At 38.5% G+C, this 23490-nt stretch overlaps 1 protein-coding gene across 2 annotated transcripts; it reads right to left on the reverse strand.

Annotated features, from left to right (window-relative positions):
* Positions 1-1538: 1538 nt before the first annotated feature.
* LOC117991664 (hemocyte protein-glutamine gamma-glutamyltransferase-like) lies at positions 1539-22887 on the reverse strand. Of its 2 annotated transcripts, none has more exons than XM_034979260.2 (15): positions 22740-22887; positions 18927-19021; positions 18133-18272; positions 16990-17114; positions 13320-13452; positions 10053-10236; positions 9215-9432; positions 6946-7152; positions 6169-6388; positions 5566-5724; positions 4919-5039; positions 3788-3896; positions 3119-3279; positions 2460-2651; positions 1539-1679 (listed from the first exon to the last, which is right to left on the reverse strand). In XM_034979260.2, exons 2-15 carry the CDS (start codon positions 18995-18997, stop codon positions 1587-1589), a joined length of 2133 nt encoding a protein of 710 aa, XP_034835151.1. In that variant the 5' UTR covers positions 18998-19021; positions 22740-22887; the 3' UTR covers positions 1539-1586. The 2 variants fall into 2 exon arrangements, with proteins under 2 accessions (XP_034835151.1, XP_034835150.1); XM_034979259.2 differs by lacking the exon at positions 22740-22887 and adding an exon at positions 22385-22540.
* Positions 22888-23490: the final 603 nt, after the last annotated feature.

The raw sequence follows: 23490 nt of genomic DNA on the forward strand, positions 1-23490 counted from the left end.
GTTTGAATATTTTTATTCCGTTTTTTTTTTTCATTTCTATATAATGCTTTGCGAAATATTACACATAATATTACTTAATAGGTTCTATGTCCCTTGTTTGATTCTGTCATAGAGTAATGTGTAACTCTCCTTTGTAACTATAGTATTTTTCAAGTGTCCAACTCCAGACAGCCACAAAAGGACGTTTAATTAAAAAAATATTCGACCACAAGTGGCTGAACCCTTCTTACACTGAGAGGAGTCCCATGCTCTGTACTGAGCCGGCGATGGGTTGATCATGATGATGATGATGATGATGATCTTCCAAGTACAGAGGACTATGGAATCGCGCAGGCTTGGTGTAAGGCTGCAATCTATAAGGATTACTTTGACTTTGCTAAGACTTAAGACATTAAGTCTTAGCAAAGTCAAAGTGCGCTTTATAGATCTCAGCCTGAGAGTAAGATCTATAGAGCGCACTCTGACTTAGCTTAGACTTAAGACATAGCTAAAACGAGACAGCTATATCTCTCACATAAATCTGTCTCGTTTTAACTCAATCTTAAGTCTGAGCAAAGTCAAAGTGCGCTCTGTAGATCTCAGCCTTAGGTACTCATACGCGCGCACTCGTAAACGCGTCCAAGTGCAGCTGGCATTACCCTAAATTTTTTTATTGTGGTTTTCCGATTTGTTATGGAAGACTCTTACTAATAAATGACGCACTGCATAGGGTGCCTATCCATAAGTCCTAAAGTTTTTTTGGTAAGGTGTTGTGCGTAGAACAAATTTTTTTATGTTTAAGTGAAAATGCTATACTTTGCGTGAAGAGGAATAATAAACTATTTTGGTTTTGAAAATTTGTTTTTATTTTCATAATAATTATCCAGCTGTAAAATGTATAAAAAGCTTATATTATATTTTATGTTTACTTTTATTTTATAAAACTAGATAAAATCTCATAAAAGCTACCGTTTAAAAAATGTTAATTGCCATTGTATGGCATATAGGTACTTAATTAAATTAATAATCTCAAAATTACGTACTTATGGCGTAGGTAACCTACTTACTATTCAATAGAGTAACAAAAATAGATCCTCTATAAAAAGATGAAAAATACCTATTTATCTACGAGTACATTGTTTCTTACTTAACGAGCTTGGACGATTTAATTAACGAGTAGTAGTATATGAAAATAGTGACACAGCAATTTTATAATAAAGAGTTTATAAATTATTACAACACTCAACAGCTATTGAAATGTTAGGTCGATTTGTAGTCCAGGTTATAAAATCACTTGTCTCAAAACCAAGTGACTTTGAATGTGAGTTCTCCTCACATTGCTTTGCCACTATATTTAAAAAATAATACTTTAAAAGTCATTACGCACTGTCGACTAGTCGCCCGGCAACTCAGTCGACGGCGACCGTTACAATCTGTAATGTATATAAAGGCGTAGGGTCCATGCGTGCGAAGTCGTCGCGACTGCGTGCGTATGTATACACACGGCTTTTGCAGATTAAGACAGCCTGCAGGCGAATTTACAGATTTCAACGGTGGCCGTCGACCGTGCGTAATGGGTCTTAGTACTATAATAATAAAGCTTAAGTTTATCCTTCGAAAACTTCAACGCTAGCAGCACCATTGATGTCCTTGAGCTCAGCAGATTTGAATGTTGCCACGAAGTTGATTTTACCAATTTTCTGGAAATAATAAGTCTGATTAATGTGGGTACATATAGGTAGGTAAAATCGTCTATGAAGTAGCTGTGGCCAAAAGTGGATCTTAGGCTGAGATCTATAGAGCGTACTTTGACTTTGCTCAGACTTAAGTTTCGGTTAAAGCGAGACAGATTTATGACAGCGATATAGCGCTCTCTTTTTGACAGTGTCTTAAGTTTGAGCAAAGGCTGGAAGTCAAAGTCTATGGATCTCAAAAGGAAGCGTATTCAAATCCTTCGGCTACCTTCCGATTTTATAGATACCGAAAACAATTGTCTGTAAATTGCCATGTTTTGAAATAAATTCTGAACTGTGTTCAAGAAAAGTGGTTGTTCCAGAATGTTTGACAAAGTAGTTGCTCTATGGTGTTTGGATCAGCCTTCAGCATAGTGGAATGAAACTTTCAAGAATTGTGGCATTGACAAACGAGTTGCAGAAGACGCTGGATTCAGGCGGCGCAAGCGGGTTGCACTTGTACTTCAACACTTCACGAAGGACGGTACTGCTGTGGTTGACTGGCCAATGATCAGGTCTTCATTAGGTGATTGGTACTTACATTGGGTTGTACTGGTACTTTCACGCTGAGTATTTGCAAGGGTTCAGCATCAGACGCCGGCAATCGAAGAGATCTGCCAGCGATGCCGGATGACGTCAGTCTGAGCTCGCAACCAGTTAGCGGTCGGTAGAGGGGGTTCACGAAAGACAGTACTGCTGTGGTTGGCTGGCTGACAATTAGGTCTTCATTAGGTGATTGGTACTTACATTGGGTTGCACTGGTACTTCAACGCTGAGTAGTTGCAAGGGCTCTGCATCAGACGCCGGCAAGCGAAGAGTTCTGCCAGCGATGCCGGATGAGGTCAGTCTGAACTCGCAACCAGTTAGTGGTCGGCCGAGGGGATTCACGAAGGACAGTACTGCTGTGGTGGGCTGACCGATGATCAGATCCTCGTTGAACTGGAAAATTGTGAGGGATGTTAGACATTGCCTTTCGGTCACGCATTGGAGTTGTGCTAAACCCCATTTACTTTGAAGTCTTTCATTTCCTTGTGTATGGAAAATCTTCGATCATTATTTTGGGGTGGGTATATCTACTCTGCTTTACTCTCAAACCTCCTAACGAAGGTCATAGAAGGAAATCTGTATATTCTTGAATTTTTTGGGATGGTAGGCATTTATGGTAGCGACGTTTTGGGTGTTTTTCATACTTATAAAAAATCTGGTAAGAAAGTTAAGTTCATCGGTATAATAGAAATAGTTCATCGGCTCTTAAAAAAATATCTGGATCTATTACCTACTTCAAAACTAGTTAGATAGTTTCCAGAAAGATATTTAGATGTAACTCGTAAGAGAAATATTGACTCAAGCATCTCGACAAAATGTACATAGGTTCTGTCTACGGAAGGTGTGTCCTCAGACCTCACCTTAATGTTAATGTTGGGCCTGAGCACTTGGAAATCGTCGTCGTCGGCCCAGGACTGCTTGGTCTCGTCCACGATGGCCATGGCCGAGATCTTCATGTTGCAGTACTCCACCAGCTTTGGCAGGTAGTCGTCCGCCTTCACCAGGATACTCACTTCTTCGTCTGAAAAACGATTGAAGAACTTAGGTAGGTTGAACTTTTTCTAGGTAGAGCAGGAGGTTTTAGCTCGTTTCTACCAAGAGTACCTACCTCACTGAAATCGGGCATGTCGATAGACTATCGATATCCATATGAATTTTCTACTTGGTTTTAGTTTCCGATTGGTTTATGAAAGTCAGATTGTAGGTATTTGCTCATCAAAAAAATCTCTTAGAATAATATGTAAATCCTGGCAGAAAATATGGGATACTAGCTGATGCCTGCGACTTCGTCCGCGTGGAATTAGGTTTTTATAAATCCCGTGGGAACTCTGATTTTCCGGAATAAAAAGTAGCCTAGGTCTTTATCTATATCCATGCAAAAAATTACGCCAATCCGTTGCAGCGTTGGGACGTGATTGAAGGACAAACCAACAAACAAACACACTTTCACATTTATAATAATGGTACTGATTCAAAAGGCTATGCTAAATTCTTAGGTAACAAAGTAGGAGATGAATTATTAGACTTACGTTTGGATGGACCGACGAAGACTTTTCCTTCGATCTTCTTCACTGATTCAGCTCTTACTCCGTTATAGAATACACTCGTTGCTGTCAAAGCGGCCTTGATGTTGCGACCCTATATAAAAAAAAATCTTCAAAATTTAGGCAGTCGTAAAAAAGTCATTTATTAGAAAAGGTATGACAATAATATTATTAAGTAATTGTTAGTTAGCTGTTAAGTATTAAGTATACCAATAAATTAATGTGTTACGTGTAGGTACCTATCGACTGTCGACGGCAATGGTGTACGGAAAAACTTATTTAAAGTTTATGAATGCACCAAACTTATTGTAAACTGTAAATATTCTTCTTTAATAAAATAAATAAATACAAATAGCAGCTGTATCTTCTAATTCTTTCTCTCAATAGTTATTCAGAATACAAGCTGTATATGACACATATTTTATCAGGGATTTTGCAAAACACTTAGATTTCACCATTGACTTATAAATTACTTCGTATGAACAGGGCTATTGAACAAACAAAATGACACCGACTCAGTGGTGCTTTAGCACCAATGCAACCTCAGTGACGTCTGGATTTCAAACGAGTGGTTCATTAGTATCTAAGAGGTGGCGCTGATTTATTTGGTTCTAAAACCGTGAAAAATTTTGTTCGCTTGACCATATCGATGGATTACACTAATTAGAATCTGCATAAGATCTAAATTCAGAGAAATACTGTCAAAGGTACAAGAGCTCTACAGATTTCAGCGACATAATAATCGACTCTATCAACTTCCCAAAAATAACAAAATTTTAGCGTTTAAACTACCTACCGTGAGTGATTTCCATTATAAATAATATTTGTCCCGGCTGTACACTACACCTTTTTCAAGTCAGTCAGTTCGCGCACGCGCCGCGGTTTTGACTGCGGGCCGCGCGTGCCACTGCCCGTAAAGCCCGTAGAGCGGCGCGTGCGCGAACTGACTCCCTTGAAAAAGGACCCCGGATGGGTTCGAAACTAGTCGGGCTAACGTCGACTAAACAAGTGAGTACAGCCGGGACAGATATTATCTATAATACCAAAATTATTTACTTAAGTCTAGTACTACACTTAAGTGGTGTGATTCCCTTGGCATTCCGAGGTGTTTCTTACCTCTTCGGAGTTGTTGTCGATGTCCACAATCACCCTGAAGTCCTTGCCGATGGGCACGGTGTCTATCTCGCGCAGTTTGAATGTGATATCGTTAGACATGGTTGCCGCTACCGAGTAGTACCTGCAAATTGGGGGTTATGATAAAATAGTGGATACCTATTGATAGCCTTGAACAGATAACTGATCTTCTTCATTGGAAAATGATAATGTAATCTGATGGTGGTGGAGAATATAGATCTAGCTTTTTATGCAAGATCAATCTTCGACGGTATAAGGTTATAATTACGGTAAGGTATAGACAGGTGTATGTTGTGCGTTCTACAAAAAAACATTGGGAGTTCGCAACCATCCTACTGTTGCTGAAAATCTGGATAGCTTATAGTGGCGATGTGATACTTGGTAAAAACTGACAAAGTATTTTTAATAAACAAGTTACAACACACAGGTGTTCTTACAGATGAGTTATTATTTCAAGAGTTCAAATCACGCATGCATTAAATTTTTCTTGTCGTATTATTTATTAAGACCTTGTAAAAAGTAGTCCTGTAGGGTCTAGGAAATTTTTATTTGGAGTGTTTGTAAACATTCTTCGAATTCAGAGGAATTAGAAGCTGCACACGACCTTAATCTACAGAAAATAATGTCACCTCTTCGCCCTTTCCGAGTACCGCACTCCGTTCATGAGTGCCATACGTTCCGAAGCAGATCCCTCGCTGTGTTTGTACTCGCCGAGGATGTTCTGCCTGTCTTCGTCGCCGAGGGGATCGAATACGAAGGGCTTCTTCGTTAGGATCATGCGTCCGATACTGTGGAAGAAGAAATTAATATTAATTTCAAATGAAAACTTCCTCAGCAGATTATGCTGGAAATGTACCTATTCTAAGGTGAAATTCCCAAGTCAATCGAAATTATTTACTCTCCTTGAATAGGTATCATGTGCTGTACAGTTCTAATGGGGAGAAAATGCTCATAACCTCAAATGGAAATGGTAAGTACGAACTGTATGGATATGGATTTGAATGTGTTTCATTACAAATATTATGGGTAATTGCTCAAAGTTGGAAAGGGTTTGCAAATATTTATGACAACATTTCTACTGATGCCTTCTTTGGATGATATAGTGGATTTGATCTCACCTCATCGCAGGAAAGACAGATACAAGTTACAACCTACTTACAAGTACAACATTAGTTATTTCACCCAAGTTTAAAACAGCTTGATAGTTTTTATAAATTAAAAACAACACTCACTGATAGTTGTTGGTATCGACCATCGAATATCCCGTCTCCGACTCAGGGTCTTGCCTCCACCTCATCAGGTCAGCGTTGACGGAAGCCAACATGAACTCCACGTCATAGTTGAGACCGATGACTCCCTGCTTGATAGCCTCTAGAGGCGCTGGTCCACACTGGAACATTCCTGAGGATGTCTCCTGAGGTGTGGCGTCTACCGCTTGCCAGCCACCGTAACCTGTTAAAGCAATGAATAAGAATAATATTAAGTATACACCACTAAAGAAAGAACAAAGATGTGAACTCTACGAAACAATTTAGCAACCATATCGCTGCATAAATCTTTTCTGAGCGATCGATAATGAAAAATAGGTAGGTACCTAAGGAAGTGGTGAATTTACCCGAAGTCTGAATTCACCGGTTACCTTATGGCTGCTTCTTATCAGTGAAAAATTCCTCCCAAGAGGTAGATTTAATACGTACATCTAGACATTAAAATGATCAATTAAAGAAGAGATCTTGTCTCAATTTGTTCAGCTGCCCGGTCTGGGGAGAGGATAAAGTTAGGCAGGCACCTTCAATAAAATTGTGCATCATAAACATTGCTGCATGATTGTTTCAAAAAATATTTGTTCCATGAAATGATCGAAATTAATCATTGAGGTAATTGTCGTCTCAAACAACAGACATCCACTGCTGGACAAAGTTTTCTATAAGGATCTTCACAGAACACGACCTTAAGCCGCTTGAAATCATAGTTTTTGGGGTGCGCTGAAAATTGTCTTATGGTCTTACCTGGTGGCAGGTCAGGTCTGGCCATCCACACGTCATTCCACACGTGGTAGTTCCAGATGGAGTCAGCGCCCTGAGGGTTGTTGGGATCGAAGTCCAGCTCGTCCATGGTCTCGGTGTAGTATTTGTCCACAGTCAGGGAACTGTTGGCGTCGTGAGCTGACACCAGGTTGGAAACCACTCTTGAGGGGATACCGAGTGCACGACACACTGTAATATATTTTTTCTATTAGAATAAAATGATTATAATATTTCCTTGTTCTTTTTTATCTGAGGTCATTGCTTCTTACAGAAAATTTATCTTAATTTCATAACTTGTATTTAACCTTTGGTTGGAGATAAATTTTGTGGACACACCACACACGTCTACAATGTCGTTGTAATACGTTGAAATATTACATGGAACACTGATTTTGGTTATCATTAAAGAGATAGCCTAATTTCAAATTAGAAGTTCCTGCCGAGTAGATGCAATTTTAAATTAGTAAACAGGTAGATACTTATATTCTACCTACACACCTACTATGACTAAACTAAGAACTACTAAGAAGTTGATTTCAGTCGCAGACCCGGATTTTAAATCGTACCCAGGTAGGTATTACAAAGTAGAGATATTTTTGAAATCAAACATGATTTCGAAATAGAGACACCTATTTCAATCCGAATTCTAAAAACAACAGTTCAGCGTGATAGACTGGATAATATTAAATCGCATCATGATTGCATCTAGTTGGATCAGCATGCTGATTGGGTAGTATTGTCACGATCAAAATATCACGATGGACAAGACATCGCCTTGGTATGGCATCAACGTATATTCCATAATATCATTGTAAGTAAGATCATGTTATGTCGTCATATTTTCATCGGAAGATCCTGTTATCAGCTTGCTGAGTTGAGTAAGTACTTATTAGTGTACATATTATTGTATTTTTATTTTTACATTGTTGATTTTGGGTCACACTGGACGTAATAAAAATTCACGCATGTAGACTTCCTTAATTGGGTAACTAATAGCGCAAGCGCAGTAAACTGTAATAAGCTTACAAAATAAAATTTAGGCTAGTTAAGCACCCACTTTGCATGTACTAAAGGCGCACACAGAAAGATTTCTTTTTTCCATTCATTATATACGTAGCCTAGCCAAACGCTTGGCTGCAATCTGACCTGATGGAAATTTTAAAGTGATGATGTGACCTAAAATGGGACGCATTTAACTAGAAGATTACAATAAAACTTAAAGCTAGCCTTATCTAATTACTATATAAATCATGACCGCGTGGAATGGTGCCAAGAATTCTGGCTGCATTTCCGCGCTGGACAGCCAGGCTGATCCGTTGCGCAAAAAATGAGCCAGCCCTTCTGTCACCAGATGAGGCTATTAATCGCGGTGAAATGTCTCGTAAAAAAATTTTAGCACTAAGACTCCATGGCCTCAGGGTCTCCACGGCAAACGGCACAAAAATGTAACTCTCTATAAGAGAGGCATACTTGCGCCTCTTGCCGTTTTCAGCTGTTTCTGCTGCGGATTCCGGTCTTGATGCTGTCTTCCTGATATGACACGGGGCCAATGTGTCAACGCAAGTTGCGTCCCACATTAGCGCCCGTCCCCGTTCCCAGGGAACCAGCGTCAATCCATCAGGTCTCTTGCCATCATCCCGACTAATCCCTGCCGGCTCAATGAGCGCAGGAATATTTATGGTGGCAAGAGCTCTTTTAATTGTATCGTTAAGAGAGCCATGCCTAAACAGCCTCCCAGAGCTCCTTTGGCAAGAGAGTCCGTGGATTCCAAATTTATCAACCTCTTTTCCACACGGACATCTGTAGACTAGACAAGAAGATGACTATTCACTCTTGTTTTAAAGATACTCGGATTTGTAAATGGTAGGAAACAGACCATGCGTATGAGGTGCAGAGAGTTTCGTGCGTGTAGATGGAATGTCGATGACATAATTATGGAAACTCGCTTGACGTCTTGCGGTTCGGTGGTAAAATGGTAAAGGATGACCACCCACTGTGCCAGATCCTTTTATCCACGCACATGCAAACTGTGAAATCAACTCCCTTCGGCGGTGTTAACATTCGACTACAACATGAGGTTATTCAAGGGGCGGACCAACAAATTCCTGAAAGGCCGGCAACGCATTGGTGGTACCTCTGGTACTGCAAATGTTCATGGATGGCAGTAATCACTTAACATCAGGTGACCCGCCTGCTCGTTTGCTCGCCAATTTATTTAAAAAAAATGAAGGGGAAAACATGGTTCTCTCACCAGTGGTGACAACACCAGCGAACACCCAGCACTGTCCATAGGGCACCTCCTGCTGCGACTCCAAGTACTGCGCAAGGATGTCCACGGATCCAGTCCACTCCGATGGTGCTGTGCCATCATCATATTGACCGTCCCATCTCCCGATCAGAACACCGGCATCGTCGTTTGAGTTGACTATACGGGAGATCACTCGGGATACTTTTACTGGGTCGCCCCGGCTGTGGAAGAATAGGTTTATTAGATGTCAAGTTTTTTAAAGTCATATGCCTACTCAGAGGTCGTATATCTTATTTTAAATGACTCTGGATGAAGTGGTACCTAACTGGTAAGTATTACAACCGATAGTCAATAATATCGACCAACTGGTTCACAGTGATGTAACATCACAAGAACGATTTTTCATATTGAAATGAGAAAGATTTACTTTTTAACTTCGTTGAAGGTAAAATGATCCCACAACGGATGTAGAGAAAGAAATATGGCAATAAAAAGTGTTTTCGAAGCACAAGCTTGCCAATAGTTTCCGAAATTATTCCTGCTTCTGTAGTTAGAACTTAGAACAGAGTTTGCGTGACTGAAAAAGAGCGTGATCTGAAACTTGCGCTGTGGGTGATATATCGATCTATTTGATGCTATTTGGAAGGTGTCTATGCTACTACAGGTTTTGTTAGTAACAAAACCCGAAGTAGCACAGAAACCTTTTATACCGCCCGCGAAATTAAATTTCGCGAGCGGTATGAAAGAACCGTTGCGCAAAAATTCCTCCCTCCATTGTAACGCAAAACTCTTTTTATCTGGAGTCTACTGTACTGCCAATTATTTAATTAAAACCACTCACTGGTGGAACGGCATCTCAGCACGGTCCAGCATGAACATGACCGCAGGCAATACAACAGCGTCAAACTGTCCATAGAACCACGGCTTGCCTCTAGTAGTCTTGATAGGACCCACCCACACCTTGCCAATGTCGTTCAGCACGTATTCCTGTAGCAAGTTGTTGTCTTCCATGTAGGTTTGATCATCTGCCAAAAACACATGAAATTAAAACGTGATACTTAAATTAAAACTAAAGGATCTCTCCGAATTTTCATTGGGCTCATTGCGGGAAAACATCGTTTGATTTAAGGAACCGAGGGTACCTATTGTAAGTCTTCCTGAGAAAACTAAATTTTTCATAGTTTCTGAACACAAAATTAAATTCACCAGTGCGATCTGCAGATCAAAGAACGTGTGGAAAATTGGAAAATTAGTGTTAGAATCATTGATGTTGGAATCCCCCTCTACTTGATGAAGCATGTGGGCGGGGCAGGCGAGCCGCGGATATGAGCAAACGCTCATATCAAAGTCTTTTGAGCACATTACTATGGGCCATTTTTGCCCAATTGTCACCGTGATTAGAGCTGCCGTACAAAACTCGAAAAGATTTCGAGTTTTACTGTAATTATAAGTCGTATGCGAAATAAAAATGTGAGTCCGGGTAAATAAAGGAATTTCTTTCGTCCATAAGATAAAAATCTACTAAAATATTTGTAGATCGAGGCATAATCTCGAAAAATTATATCGGTTGACAATGTTAAGAGCGTTCAACACAATTACCGATTTTTTTGGAATTATTCATGTGCGAAGTGCTACAGATATTAGGAGTAATAACGAATAAAAAGGTTGAAATATTTAAGAACAAGCCTTTTTTAAAGATCTATTGCTAATGAATTATTAATTTTATTGAAAAATAATAATCCTATCAAATCCTTATTCTTGCGGAAGACGTTTACTAAATTATACGATTTTGAGTGCGTCTTTAGTTAACATATAACCACGAAAAACACATATAATAAACACATTCTCTGGTTATTTCTAACAAAGACATTTATTTCTAACATACAAAAACTACAGTGATATCAAAACTCAGTCTTTCACACGGTAAATACTCAAAGCCCCGTTTGTTTTAGTGGTTTACTAAAACATCGGAAACACACGAGTATCTCGTAATGCCTACAATAAGAGAAGATAGACATAGCAATGCTAAGAAACATAAGGCCAAGCTATCCATACGAATACGTCCATACGAATAGTCTTACAGTGTCACTTAGAAGAATATAAGAACTGTATTGTGGGCACTAAAGCCACCGAAAGCACATGTGCACAGAGCTTGAAGGTTTTCTTTCAGAAAAAAAATCCTTAAAGTCACAATTGTACAAAATTTATTGGAGTACCTTAATTACAAATTATAGACCTATCTCAGTGCTAACAATGCTTTCAAATGTCATCTAGAAAATTCTGAACAACCAGCCAGTCAGCTTCTTGAATAGACATAACATATTATTATCTGAGAATCAGTTTGGTTTACGGAAGGGAAAGTCTACAGAAGATGCCATCAACCTTCTGACTGATCAAATTGTTAATCGTATAGAAGCTAAGAACAAAGTAGTAGGCGTGATTATTGATCTCACCAAGGCTTTTAATACCGTCTCTGTTCCTATTCTTGTAGGCAGATTAGAAGCTATTGCTATAAGGGGATATACACTAAGTATCTTCAAGGATTATCGCTGCGGTCGGGGAAAAAAGATGGCCAGCAAACAAAACAAATTCATACAAAAATTTCCTTCATTTTCAAACAAACAAAGAACTTGCGAAGTGGTCCCACGCGTCAACGCTCTTAATTTTGGGCTTGCGTGTGTCGATAATTTTATCGATAGTGTATTTTTGTTAATAAAGGCTAAACATCTTGTGGTACCTATTGTTATAAAAAAGTTTAAGTACTATAGCATAATTTATAGTAGGTAGTAATACAACAATAGTAGATCTATTTATATAATAAGACTTCCTCCGGCCTGACTGACAGACTGATCTATTTACTATCTAGTCTATCAATATACTTATATAAAGTCTATCAATCCGCACATGGCCAGCGTGGTAGACTACGACCAAACCCTTCTCACTCTGAGAAGAGACCCGTGCTCTGCAGTGAGCCGGCGATGGATTGATCATGATGATGATGGACAACAATAGATTGATTATTTTATACTTTGCCAAAACAAGACGGGTATGTCATGGATTGACTAGGTATTCTAAAGAATGACTGAATTATAGACATTTCCGGTACCATTATTGATTTTGAAATCGTAAGAACAGGATCTCGGCTGAAGTGAGAAGATTGGTAACTTAGGTAGGTACATACTGATATTTAACATACATATAAGTCGAGTTGAGAACCTTTTTTTCGAAAGTCTGTTAGAAATCGTCATGTATATGTAAATAAATTTAAACAATGCCATACCATCTTTAACTGCCCTTTAAGATAGCCAATAATTATGACGTATTGATAATTATTATCGATATCGACTTCCAATTGTTACACATCACTATTTGTCAGTGGCTTGTGTATTGCCAGTTACATACAAAAAATTTCACAATAATTTAATTAATTATTTTTAAAGTGATTACTTCGAGCGACATGTACTTTATATAGTGAAACATGTTTTTCAGATGTTTGCACAATAAGCACAATAATTATCAACGCTTGGAACATGATATTAGGAACTGAAAATATTTATTGTGCAAATTTTTATCATAGCTGGCAATACAATACTTGAATGGTACTTCAAAATCAACCCTACCGTTAAGAAGATACAGACGATTTTTGCTTGTAATTTTTTGACCAATAGTAGAGTCGCGATGGCTGTGTTGCTGAATACGCTATTCTTTAAGATAGTGTGCGAGGTGGCTCGCGCGGTTTTCATACAAAAGTAACTTCATCAGCGTTCTATAGTATTTATTATTCTAGGGTTAGAATAGAATAGCATGCATTTTTATTCAAGTAAACTAAGTGCTTTTGAATCGTCAAAATAATTTACCACTGGTTCGGAATATTCCTACCGAGAAGAACCAGTAAGAAACTCAGTTGTTCAGTATTTTGTTACCACAGTTTAACTTAGGGTGAGATCTATAGCACTCTGACTTTACTTAGACTTAAGACAGAGTTAAAACGAGACAGTGGTATATCCCTCACATAAATCTGTCTCGTTTTAACTCAATCTTAAGTCTGAGCAAAGTGAAAGTGCGCTTTATAGATCTCAGCCTCAGTGCCGCCCGGTATACTTCTTACCTGGATTCCAAGGGTTGAAGAGGATATAGAGATCCTGATCAAAGTCGTACACCTCCCGAGCTGGTGAGCCCTTCAACCTGGTGACCACTCGCAGTGCCCAGCTACCGACTGGCATGTTCACTGGAGTTGAGATCTGTCAACAAATATATTATTTTGATCGTTTTTAGAAAAACGCTTCACCAAAACCTTTCACCAAGTAAGAGACTGCTTTCGGCAGTAAGAGATTGCTTTAGCAATAAAGCTGCCTTTGCACCCTTTTGCATAGTTTCTTCTGTATCTTTTATTGTTTTTCAGTGGCCTCCAAATAGAACATAATATGTTTTGAGGTCGCCATCTTTTATCGAGGCCGCCAAACAGAACAGCTGTTTGGAGGCCGCTATCTTTTATCGAGATATTTTAATGTACCAAGTAGCTACGCCCATAGATTAAAAACTCTATTTTTACAAGACTTATTTATTGTTAAATTCATCATCATCATCATCATGATCAACCCATCGGCAGCTCACCACAGAGCATGGGTCTCCTCTCAGAATGAGAAGGGGTTTAGCCATTATCTACCACGCGGGCCAGGTGCAGATTGACAGACTTCATATATACACCTTTGAGAACATTATGGAGAACTCTCAGGCATGCAAGATTCCTCACGATTTTTTCCTTTACCGTCAAATCAAGTGATATATTTTAATATGCTTAAAATGCACATAACTCTGAAAACTTCTGTGAATTACATTTTTGTTCCGTTTGCCTTGGAGACCCTGGGGCCATGGAGTCTTAATGCAAAAAAAAATTACGAGACATTTTACCGCGATTAACAGCTTCATTTCTGGTGATAGAAGAACTGGCTCATTTTTTGCGCACCGGATCAGCCTGGCTGTCCAGCGCGGAAATACAGCCAGTATTCTTGGCAACATTCCACGCGGACATGGTTTGCATAGTATAATATAAGGCTAGCTTTAAGTTTTATTGTACTAATATTTTCATTAAAGAAAAAAATAACATTAAAAAAAATTATATAAGGAGGTAGATATGCAAATTCTAAACGTTTTCCCATAAAAATGCTTATGTAAGTATTAAAACAAGTTTTGATAATAATCAGCATAATGTATTTGATGGAGTAGGTAAACTGGAAATCAAGATAATAAATGCAAATTTAGCAGCATCTGATAATGGTTTTGCTGGACAATAAATTTTACCATAAACGTTTTGGTAAGTAGGCAAAGGTTAGGCTTACGTCGTCTAAATTCAATTATTGTCAAAGACGTATAAAATGAAAGGAGTACGCGACAGTTCGAAATAGCAATCGGGGAGAGACTTTTTTGATTGACTACATAGATTTCAAACCCCCATTTTAACCCACTTAGGGGTGAAATTCATTTCTTGGTGGATACCTACTCTTTACAAAGAACACACCCTCCAAATTGTATGTCTCTAGGACCAGCGGTTTAGGCTGTGCGTTTGTATAGAATAAGTCAGTCAGTCAGTCAGGACTTTGAATTTTATATATGTATACAGAAGGTAGGTACTATTTTGATTAAAGTATCTAGCCAAGGTGATCGAAGGTCGTCTAAATCTAAAACTTATTTGCATGCTTGGTAGACGTATTTCCGGTCGAATAACCTTTATGTGACATGTTAGCCTTAAATCGACCTCAAAAACTAGGTTCTTAGTGTTTAAATTTTTTCACGTTTGATGGCTGAGATCGGTTGATCTGTTTAGCCGCCTAGTCCTCTTAAACCACTAATTACTTAGCTGAAAAATAAAACTTAAACAACTAAGTAATTACTTAGTAAATTACCATATCGACCTGCCTATTTTAAACTTAGTCGTCGAGTTATCTGTTTCGCTCGCACTTACAGGTCTTAGGTAAGTGCGAGCGAAACAGACAGATAACTCGGCGACTCAGTTTAAAATGCGTCGACTATATAGAACTATAATGATACTATAGAACTATATTAGTTAAAGGATTGGTTTGCGGTTATAGCATGCCGATATCAATGTATTAAGAATGGTATTAGATACAAATAGAATTTGGCAGCTGCAATGCAGTGAACTGTAGTCATCTTGACTGTGAACTCATATCCTATTTTAGATTTAGATATTTTAACTGAATCATTTCTTAAAAAGATTTAGGTACGTAGCCATGTCACTAGAAAAATGTTAAGTATGCATGTGGAAGGAAAAAAGAGGAGAGGACGACCAAAGAAAAGGTGGATGGATTGCGTGAAAGAGGATATGCGTGAAAAAGAGGTGGATAATACGTTGACGAATGACAGAAGTGAGTGGAAGAAGACATGTTGTGCCGACCCCACGTACCGTGGGATAAGGTAAGGTAAGGAAGACGAAGAAGATACTTTATAGTAATATCCAAACGTGTGTAAATTCACCTCAACGTTTCTAATTTAATAATAAGAACTAGGAGAACCAGAGTTACCGACATAGCTCAACGGGTTACGAAACTGAACTGGCAATGTGCAGGGCATATAGTTCGAAAAACAGATAGACGTTGGGGTCCCAACACTCAAGGGGCTAGAATAGCGACCTCGCACTGAAAACAGCGTTGGAAGACCCCCACTAGGTGGACAGAAATATGAACGTGAAGCCGCTGGATTCAGGCGGGCAGCGCAAGACCGTGGCGTGTGGAAGTCCCTACAAGACCTATGTCCAGCAGTGGACATCTATCGGTTGATAATGATCATGATGATAATCTAAGTACTTTCGTAATTTATTTTTAAAAGCGTTTTAAATTAAATATTCTAGTAAGATTTGCAACTCGTTTTGTGAACTATGTAACATAACCAGTTTAGAGGAATGTTTAAGGACATATTTTGTATATTTTACTGTCTTAGAAAAATGTCTATTTTAAATACATAAGGAGATAATTATTATGTAAGAACATACTATTCTTTACGACCTAAAATTATCATCATCATTATCACTATCTTATTCTTAGCCACAATCTACCACGCTGGTCAAGTGTGAATTAACAGACTTCACACGATTTTGAGAACATTATGGAGAACTCTCAGGCCTGCAGGATTCCTCACGATGTTTTTCTTCACCGTTAAATCATTTTCAAACCGGCTAATACATTTACACTGTTACACCAGACACAAGAGTATCTAAAAGAATAATATTCTCTTCATTTTTGAATGCTACGATCTTCCCCTACTTCTTTTATTACTTGAGTTCTTCCCCTAGAAATACCTAGAACTAGATATATTAACACTTGAATTCATATTAAATTCATAGGGGCTTCTTTAGGGGACAATATTATTCAACCTCTATGCATAGCATAAAGGTTCAGTTCACACGTCGCGTCGTCTGAATTATCCCATATAAGTCATAGTTTGACTATTTTAATTTACCTACCTAATTCAATTTCAATTTTTTTGCAACTATATTAATTATGTTATTAATTTAAATAGTGTAATTGGGCTATATGTCCGTTCTAATTAAATAATAAAGAATGAATTCCAGTGTAAGAATAAACATGTTGTAACATGGTTGTAACTAATTATTCTACCTTAGCTTCCTATACCCACGCACTGGTATCTCAGACCGTGACATAAACTTTTTCATTATCTTTAACTCCCCATTTAATATCTCTAGAGGTGGATTTGTATGAAGTTGATTTTGTAAGAGCACCTCTTACTGATTTATAGAGACTTACCTCAAACGATATGGTGTTATCTTGATCTCCCACCTCGACGACTTTGGCACTCCAAGAATACTTGTCTGGAATCGCGTCCCTTTTCAAAAACATGGATCCCTGAGTGTCTATTTGGGGCTTGTCACCTGAATAAACAAATAATTTATTAAATACTAGATGATGCCTGTGACTTCGTTCGTGTGGATTTAGGTTTCTAAAAAATTCCGTGGGAACTCTTTGATTTTCCGTGATAAAACATCCCCGAGATGCAAGCTATCTCTGTTTCAAAGTTTATCAAAAGCGGTGAAACAGGTGGGCCGTGAAAAGGGAACAGATAGACAGACAGACACACTTTTTCATTTAATATTAGTATTAAGTAATTAAATATCACTTGCTTTAACGGTGAAGGAAAACATCGTGAAGACCTGCATGACTGAGAGTTCTCCATAATGTTCTCAAAGGTGGGTGAAGTCTACCATTCCGCACATGACCAGCGTGGTATACTATGGCCAAACCCTTCTCACTCTGAGAGGAGACTCGTGCTCTGTGGTGAGCCGGCGATGGGTTGATCATGATGATGATGATTAGTAATAAAAGGAAAATAAGAGAACAAAAATGGAGATGGGCCGGTCACATGGTAAGAAGCAAAACACAAAAGTGGACTGATGATAATATAACAGATTGGTACCCAAGGGATGGTAAACGTAAAAGGGGACGGCAACATCTCAGATGGGCAGATGACATTAAGTCTGTAGCACATGGGGCTACATGGCAGAGAAAAGCCAGAGATAGAACAATTTGGAAGGGAATGGAGGAGGCCTATGTCGGAAGACACATTTTGTTGTGGGCTCTTCTCAGACCTGGGCACGTTTGGAACCCTCGTAGCTTTAGTTTTAAGTTTGCGTTATAATTATCACCACTATATCTTACAAATCTAACACCATACCAGACCATCAATAAGCGTAAATTATTACCTATTTTGAATAAATCATTTGACTTTGACTTTGACATTGACTGAGGCGCTAAAACAGCTACCGAAGACGCAACTTGCTATATATACTTACTAGTTTAATAATGTAATTGTTTAAATTAACAAATTGTAAATTGTGAACCCTCAGAGTAATAAAGGCTTATTTATTTATTTATAGATTTAGTTGTCCGTACCTAGTGTAAAAACAAGTTGCACGGTATCCATGTTCTCATCGTAGGGTCTGTTGAACCGGACCACGCCGTTGAAGGGTTGACCACGCCTCACTATGGTCGTGGTCACGTCTGTAGGCGGGTCGATGTTTACCGCTTCAAATCTAGAAAAAAAATAGAAAAATGTTTTGAAAAAAAAAAAATAAAAAAAAAATATTCATGTAAACTTTTTACAAGTGTTTATGAATAGTCAGGTAGTTTTAATTTACCACTGGTTCGGAACGCCGTTCCCACCGAGAAGAACCAGCAAGAAACTCGGCGGTTGCTCTTTTTAATTTTTCAATTTACAATGTTATTATACCGTACTATACAAGCCATTGCATTGTGTTCAAATTCGTTTATTCTAGATTCTATATACAAGCGGTGATAGCCTAGTGGTTCAAAACCTCAGCCTCCTGTTCAGAGGGTCGCGGGTTCAATCTCGGGCACGCAGATCTAACTTTTCTGAATTATGTGCGTTTTACGGTGAAGGAAAACATCGTGAGAACAAAACGGCATGCGTGAGTTTTACATATTAATGTTGTCGAAGGTGTGTGAAGACTGCCAAATCACACTTGGTCAGCGTGGTAGACTATGGCTTATATTTATTGACCATTGAATGGTCCTATATGGTACTATTTTCCTGTAACCCTGTATAATCAATTTTAAAGGAAAACCATCATGGCTAAGTTGTGACTACGGACCCCTACACTGCGCGTGGCCCGCCACGCACTTTGCCGGTTTTTTTTGGTTGTTGGAAACGTAAAAGTTCTACTTACTTTTTGGTATTATGTGGTTGTGCATTCTCTACTGGGTAGAAGTGTATGATGTCTACTACGAGAGGTTCCATTGTGGCTTTTCTTGAGAACTAAGTCTGGAACAAGAAACAATTGATTAAAATATAAAAAACACTTTTTTTTCGATACATGGGATAAGGAAAAATCTGTGTTTTTCCATCAATAATAATATTAATTAACCTTTTTAACCGGAACTGAACCCGGGATCCCTACTCTCGGAAGGAATCGGTTTTGACGACCTCCCTGGCGCAGTGGTGAGCGCTGTGGTCTTATTAGTGGGAGGTCTCGGGTTCGATTCCTGGCAGGGGTTTGGAATTTTATAATTTCTAAATTTCTGGTCTGGTCTGGTGGGAGGCTTCGGCCGTGGCTAGTTACCACCCTACCGGCAAAGCCGTGCCGCCAAGCGATTTAGCGTTCCGGTACGATGCCGTGTAGAAACCAAAGGGGTATGGGTTTCATAAAAACTGCCATACCTTTTCCAGGTTAGGCCGCTAACATCTTAGACTGCATCATCACTTACCATCAGGTGAGGTTGCAGTCAAGGGCTAACTTGTATCTGAATAAAAAAAAAAACGGATAGGCAGCGTAAAGGTAACAGACATACAGTTACAGATACGCGTTCATAATATTATTATGGACTAGCTGATGCCCGCGACTTCGTCCGCGTTGAATTAGGTTTTCATAAATCCCGTGGGAACTCTTTGATTTTGAGGAATAAAATGTAGCCTATGTCACTCTCCAGGTCTTTATCTATACACATGCAAAAAATCACGTCAATCCGTTGCACCGTTGCGACGTGATTGACACACACGAACACACTTTTGCATTTATAATAAGGGTACTGATTAAATGATTAAGTATGTACCTACGAGATTAAGGCCATTAAGACGATATTAATCACCAATAACCCGTATGTACACTTTCGATTTTCGAGCAAACTATGTCTTATCCATATTTTTGAAACCAGCAGGACAGGTTTTGTATGTCTACTTATGTATCTGTTTTTTGTTACGTCGGAAATTGGTCAGTCAATCACAATAAATTGCAGGATATTACGTTAATTTTTCATTTGCAATCAGTACCCTTATTTTAAATGCGAAAGTGTGTTTGTTTGTTGGTTTGTCCGTCAATCACGTCGCAACGAAGCAACGGATTGACGTGATTTTTTGCATGGGTTTAGTCAAAGACGTGGAGGGTGACACAGGCTCCTTTTTCCCGGAAAATCAAGGAGTTCCCACGGGATTTTTAAACACCTACATCCACGCGTACAAAGTCGCGGGCATCAGCTAGTATTATTATAAATGCGAAAGTATGTTTGTTTGTTGGTTTGTCCTTCAATCACGTCGCAACGAAGCAACGGATTGACGTGATTTTTTGCATGGGTACAGTCAAAGACGTGGAGAGTGACATAGGCTACTTTTATCCCGGAAAATCAACGAGTTCCCACGGGATTTTTAAAAACCCAAATCCACGCAAACGAAGTCGTGGGCATCAGTAACAGCTTTAACTACTGAGGGCCGGTTGTTTCAAACCATTGGTCTTCGTAAGATACGTTCGTTAAAATTTAACAGACGTAGACGAACTTTAACATCAGCTGTTAATTTAAGTGCGTTGCTTCATTGTACAAAAAAACTGTTCGTCATTGTTATTTTGGTTGCGAAACTAACCCTAAAAGTTAACTTACTTCTCCGTATCCTTTTTTTATTTCATTTTAAGATTTTTGACATTTTAAATTGATTCCATTATAATTCGTAAATAAAATATTCCGTTTGTAAGAAGTATGAAGTTACGAACTGATTTGACGATCACCAATGGCGCCAGCACTGGTTAACGTAAACGTAACTTTTAAACGAACGTTAGCGCTAATAGATGCTGAATCAACGCTTTTTCTTTACTTACGTTCGTTAGCGCCATATTTAAAGGTTACGTGTCCGTCAAAGTTTGTTGAAACAACCGGCCCTAAGTCTATATATACGCGGCAGGTCGAGATGGCAATCGGGGAGGGAACGCCCCGCACATCCGCACAACACCCGCGGTAACGCGGCGAGCCCGGTGCAGTGCAAGACTGCGGGGCGCCCCCACGCCTCATACCCCGATTGTCATCTCGACTTGTCGCGGGATAATGTAGCTATCTAAAAGATTCTGTATGCAACTTACAAACTTTACTCTATATAATAGGTACTAGTGACAGGTAGCTTGTTACTATTTTCGTAGGGATCTCTAATTTTTATTTGAAACTAAAATATAGCTTTTGTCACTCGAGAATAATACAGCTTTCTAGAGGTGAAAGAATTTTCAAAATCGGTTCAGTAGTTCCAGAGATTGCTACTTATAATACATACTAAACAAAATTGCCATTAGTGTACAGTACGCGGCTGAAAGTAATGTACATCGACCTTTAGAAGGAGATAGCAGATTTGTAGAGGCATTGTCTCGGTCGTTGAGACCGACAAAACGTCACATAGGTGAGTGACAGAGACAACGCTCTTCAAAGCCGAAATGCCATTCTAAAGGCAGATGTACATTACTTTCGGCCGCGATTATATTAGTGTAGAAGTATGGATTAAACGAATAAAAAAGATTTTCATTTTCATTTTTCATTTTCATTTTCATTAGTATAGATGACATAGGTCAAGTAACATAATGATAAATCATAGACAGAAAAAACTAGTTACCTACATTGTTTTAATAACATTTTATGTACCAGTTAGGTACCTACCTACTTCCTAGTAAATAAAATCCGATGCCAAAGAAAATAATAGGAAATCGCGTCATAGCACTGAAAATACAGGCATAGTACTGAAATACCCCCTAGATTTGTGTTTTCAGGCTAAATACCTACATTATGATTAATTTATTGGCTACTAAAATGTGTACTGTAACAACTTTGCATTGTATTTTGAATTTTGTTAGGTCGTTACTATGGAAGTCCTATAGTAGGGACAGGTTGAAATGGCAATCGGGGAGGGAACGCCCCGCACACCCGTACAGCCCCTGCGCTAACCCGGTGCGGGCGAACGCGAGTGACGTGCGGGTGTACGGGCGTCCCCCCGAATCATACCTCGATTGCCATCTCGACCATTTTACCAATAAAATAATTTTGCTAAATTATTTAAAGCTCAAAGGCACATATATATTTTTATGAGGGGTTCATATTAGGTATAATTTTAGATTTTTATGCTTTGAAAAACTGCCACTAATTAAAATATATGATTTTAAAAATCCATATTAAAAATTAAAATACATAGGTAGTTACTTCTGTACATAGTATAAAACAAAGTCGCTTTCCGCTGTCTGTATGTACGCTTAGATCTTCTTAACTACGCAACGGATTTAACGGTTTTCACCAATAGATAGAGCAAAAGCTAGTTTATTAATAAACTTTAGAGATCTGAAAAAATAGTATAGTTCTATTAAGTAGTTATTTTTAAAAAACTAACCTTATTTTATTAAAATATTCACAACACTAAAAACTTTCACAGATTGTTACTGGCAGTAAAAAAGCAACGCACGTAAATAAACGAGCGGAATTTTAAAAAATGAAATTCAAATGTGGAACGCCGCGGTTCACGCTCAGGCTCAACTGAAGTTTGCGTGGTGGAGTTCGGGGTATATCTTTGGGTGCGTGTGCGACGATCATCTATTTAGGGTGACCATGATATTTAAATTTGACGGAATTTATCAACAGTAGTTGATTATTTACGTTTTACTACGAAATAATAATTCGTGTTTTATAAAAACTTAAGAAATCTGAAAAAATATAGTCGACTTCTATTATTTATTAAAAAAACTAACCTTATTTTAATAAAATAATCACAACACTAAAAACTTTCACGGATTGTTACTGGCAGTTAGAAAGCAACGCACGAAAATAAACGAGCGGAATCAAAAAAATAAATTGAAATTCAAATGTAGAACGCCGCGGTTCGTGCTCGAGCTCAACTGAAGTTTGCGAGGCGGAGTTCGGGGTATATCTTTGGGTGCGTGTGCCACGATCATCTTTATAGGGTGACCATGATATTGTACTTTGACGGAATTTGTCAAAAGTATTTTTTATTAGTTATTTACGTTTTATTACGAAAGAATTTGTGTTTTATGTAAATTACCAACGTGTTTTTTTTTAATTGTGAAGACCAAAAAATGTATCCAATTCCAAGCACGATACCTACTGTGCATCAGATTACAATATTTTATATCAACATATTATAGACATCATCTAGTTCGTTAATAAAGTTTGCTAATCTGCAAAATTTGTGGTCGCACTACCATGACGCGTGGCGCCAAATCCCAAGAATACCTACATAGTTTTATGAATACGTTTGAGTCGTAAATATATTATTCTCGAGTTTATTTGAATAAAAAAGTCCTATTTCTATTATTATCTCCTAATCTGCCATATCCATGGTCACAGAACAGTGATGCGTGGCGCCAAATCACAGGAATACATAGTATTATTAATAAATACTCGTAAATATATCCTCCACGGCCGTCGTGTCGCGTCGCGACGCTATCTTCAGTGTTTCCCAAAGGCCGTGAACTAAGTGAC

Source organism: Maniola hyperantus, chromosome 20, assembly GCF_902806685.2.
Source record: "Maniola hyperantus chromosome 20, iAphHyp1.2, whole genome shotgun sequence".
NCBI lineage: Eukaryota > Metazoa > Arthropoda > Insecta > Lepidoptera > Nymphalidae > Maniola > Maniola hyperantus.

What these genes read in the sequence shown, in the direction of transcription:
- LOC117991664 (XM_034979260.2), bottom strand. Translation starts at nt 18,997, where the DNA reads ATGGAACCTCTCGTAGTAGACATCATACACTTCTACCCAGTAGAGAAT. An exon ending in CAGACCTGACCTGCCACCAG is followed by an intron (nt 6,389 to 6,945) that starts GTAAGACCATAA and finishes TTGCTTTAACAG; the next exon opens with GTTACGGTGGCTGGCAAGCG. An exon ending in AAGTACCAGTGCAACCCAAT is followed by an intron (nt 1,680 to 2,459) that starts GTAAGTACCAAT and finishes TATTATTTCCAG; the next exon opens with AAAATTGGTAAAATCAACTT.